This window comes from Crocodylus porosus, unplaced genomic scaffold (genome assembly GCF_001723895.1).
Source record: "Crocodylus porosus isolate Cpor-Errol unplaced genomic scaffold, CroPor_comp1, whole genome shotgun sequence".
NCBI lineage: Eukaryota > Metazoa > Chordata > Crocodylia > Crocodylidae > Crocodylus > Crocodylus porosus.
The window spans coordinates 13,782,183-13,785,513 of NW_017728910.1; the positions used below are offsets into that span (position 1 = coordinate 13,782,183).

At 39.9% G+C, this 3,331-nt stretch overlaps 1 protein-coding gene across 1 annotated transcript in view; it reads left to right on the forward strand.

The window, feature by feature from the left end:
• Positions 1-3,331, forward strand: part of SKIL (SKI like proto-oncogene) — a 28,587-nt gene that overhangs the window by 7,726 nt on the left and 17,530 nt on the right. The window contains exon 2 of the mRNA XM_019532726.1: positions 1,838-1,935. Coding sequence (XP_019388271.1) covers positions 1,838-1,935 — 98 coding nt within the window. The remainder of the gene's footprint in view (positions 1-1,837; positions 1,936-3,331) is intronic.

A 3,331-nucleotide genomic window follows, 5' to 3' on the forward strand; every position in this document is an offset into this window, starting at 1 on the left:
CCTCACCAAGGCCGAGTACAAGGGGAGAATGATGTCCCGGGATTTGCTCGAGAAGCATCTATGGATGCAAGCCAGCGTTTTGGTCACTTTATTAGCTGCAGCATCACACTGCAGGCTCATGTTCATCTTGTGGTCAATGATGACCCCAAGTCTCTTTCTTCTGTAGTGCTATCCAACATAGCATTGCCGAGCCTATGGAGGAAGTTTTTGACTGTGAGGGTGGTCAAGCATTGGAACAGGCTTACTTAGAGAAATTGTGAAATCTCAACCCTTGGAAGTTTTCAGGAACAGGTTAGACAAGCTTTTGACTTGGATGGTTTAGTCAGAGATGACTTTGCCTTGAGTTCGGGGGTTGGAATTTCATGATTATATGACCTTGTGAGGTCCCTTCCAGTCCTACTTTCTTATGATCCTTCTCTAGTGTTTTGGTGGTGGGGCCCTTGCTATGAGAATGGAGTCCTGGTTTCAATCCCTGCTGCCATAACTATGGTTTGCCTGTTAGTCCCTTCTTCCCCTCCCACCCAGCTTCTCTTGCCTCATTGCAGACCTGGCTGCATTTAAGTATCCGTGATTTGTGTGTGGTGTTCTTTGATAAGAAACTTGCTGTATTGGGGTCAGCTTTTATTGCTGTTCAAGTGGAAATAGATGGAAAATAAGCTAGTAATTTTCTTATTTAAAAAGCATCCTTGTTTTGGACCTTGTAGTATTTGGGGCATTGTAGCTTAAATGTTTTTTTTCTTCTACCTGCAATGCTTTTAGTTGACAGTAAACTCCTGCTAGACTTCCTTCCCCGCCATTTTTCTTGATATCCCATAAACTTGTTCAATGTTAGTTACTATATTACAGAAAAACAAGCTTACTTAAATTTAAATATAGGAGTCAGTAACTACCTATCCAGGGTGAATTGAAGGATTGGCATTGAAATGCAGTATACACCTCATGAAAATGCCTTAAATACGGGCTAGTATTTTACAGATTTGCTCTGTGTACTATACATTTTGATGATAGACTTATGAGAGTAATACAACACACAAATCTCTGCTTAAATAAATAGCACAGCACAATGTCTCTAACTGTTATCTATTGCATGTTAAACATCCAAAGATTTTTATGACAGTGGTTCCAAATTTTTTATTTGCATTGGTTTGACAGATGGCTGTTCACAGTTACTTCATGTAATATGCCATACAAGAGTAAGAGTTGCTGCCTTCTCTCTTCTTGTTTTTCTTTCTCTGCCCCATGCTTTCCTGACCTGTTTCTTTTCCTCATATTTTTAATTACGTTGTTTGATTTCTTTAGTCTTTCCCCATTTCAAAATCTGACACATCAAAAAGCTTTATGCTGTTGGGGAGTGGGAGAGAACATCCTATAGGTGACTCTTTTCTTACTATTGTATGTGCATTTTCAGTTGCATGCCATGTGAAGAGAAGGGAAGCTTGGGTTGGTAGAATGCTTCCCAAGTTTACAAATGGGAACAGCTCTCGTGACCAGTTTTCTTGGGAGTCACTAAAGAAGCAAGAAAGGGAATATCAGAAGTTTTCAAGAAAATTGCCTGCTGCTTTGCCCATAATTGGAAAGGGCCAGTTTGAGGTCTTACAGCTTTCCCTGCTCTCACTGCTGTTTTTTGTTGTTCTGTATTCCTCACCATGCCCCCCTTTCTACCTCGTAGCTCCCCTTATTTGCCTGCTGCTGCTGAGCTTGGAATGCAGTGTGCTATTGTATAAATACCTTTACTAATGAGCAACATATTTTTATTGACTGTTTAGCAGAGTTGATTTAGAATTTGAATGATGAATCATCAAGTTCCCAAATTGGCTTTTCTTTTTTTTAAACTCAGGCGGATCCCCAGGGAAGTCTAGAATTACAGCAGTGGTATCCAGTTATAAAGCAGGAAGCAGACCCTGCTACTCAGTCACCTTCATTCATCCATCCAAGGTAACTGAATTGTGTTGCCAGAAATGTGAGTTATATGTGTAACCTAGAATCTCTTTAATTAGTCAAAGATAATATCATCTTTTAAATTATAATTATAGCTCTATATGTTTGCTGGAATTTTAAGGGAAAAATCCCAGTATGTTGCACAAGAATAATTAAATCCTGGATTTTTTTAGAGCTACGTAGTAAATTTCATCCTTTTATTGTGAATAAATGGGTGGTTCTGAGTTGAAAAATTGAATTCAGTAACTTTTTGTTCCTCAGAATATCTCAGTAGAGACAGGTGAATTAGAAATAAAAGTTAAGTGTAATTACATAGAGTTGCTTTCACTGTAGAAATGGTTTGTCATAGGTGATAAATTCTAACCTCTTACTGACCTGCATCTTGTAACTTGACACGTGTGTAGCATTCTATATGCACATTATTAACAACACGAAAGAAAATTAAGTTTCAGTTAACTATGACTAGTATAAACTTCCCACCATTTTTATTCCATGGAGGAGCAATGTGATGCTGCCTAACCCTTCTGCTGACATGTCTACAAAGTGCTTACAACTGCAGTCGAATTGTCAGTTGAGCAGATTCCTGATTTAATGAACCCAGAATATTTCTTCAGTGTGGTATAGCCTCATTCCTTTATTGTCCAGAGTAACAGCATTTTTTCTTTGAATATGTCATTGTAAATCCCCCTGTTCTTTAGGTACCTCAGGTACATGAGATCAGATTGTTCTGAATAGCTTCCTCTGTTGGGACTGTGCATGTGCCCTATATCTCCTTCTGCTCCCAAGCAAGGGCATAAAGGATGGAGCTGCTGCATTTCTACCACACTTGTAACTTGTAACTTCTCCAAGAACTAGGGAAAAGAAGCAACAACATAGGTATCAGTACCTTCTGATGCTGACTACCTTGGTGTTCCAAACCCTTGATAGTTTCCACATCAGAAGTTGGTCAGATTTCTATGGGAAAGAAGAGGTGATGTCAGCCTTATCTGACCAGGTGCTGTAAGTCAAACTTATCAAGTATTTGATCTATAGCTGAACAGCAGAACTTGAAACAGTGACCACTCTGAAGCCTTTGAAACAACTGGCACCAGCCAACCTGGCACTGGAATTGTACCACATTAGAGCCTTTTGTTTGAGGAAATGGAAATTGGCTTGTTCTTGTCATTGTTTAGGTGGAGATTTCTCTCTCAGACCACTAAAGAGCAATTGCAGGAAGGATTCCAGGCTGTATCTTAAGGAAGATGTGACTATCACTGGGCTGGTCAATGTTAACCTCAACCTGGCCAACATTCTTGCAGCAGTTCTTAGATTTCATAGATTTCATAGACATTAGGGCTGGAAGGGACCTCGGGAGATCATCGAGTCCAGCCCCCTGCCCAAAGGGCAGGAAGTC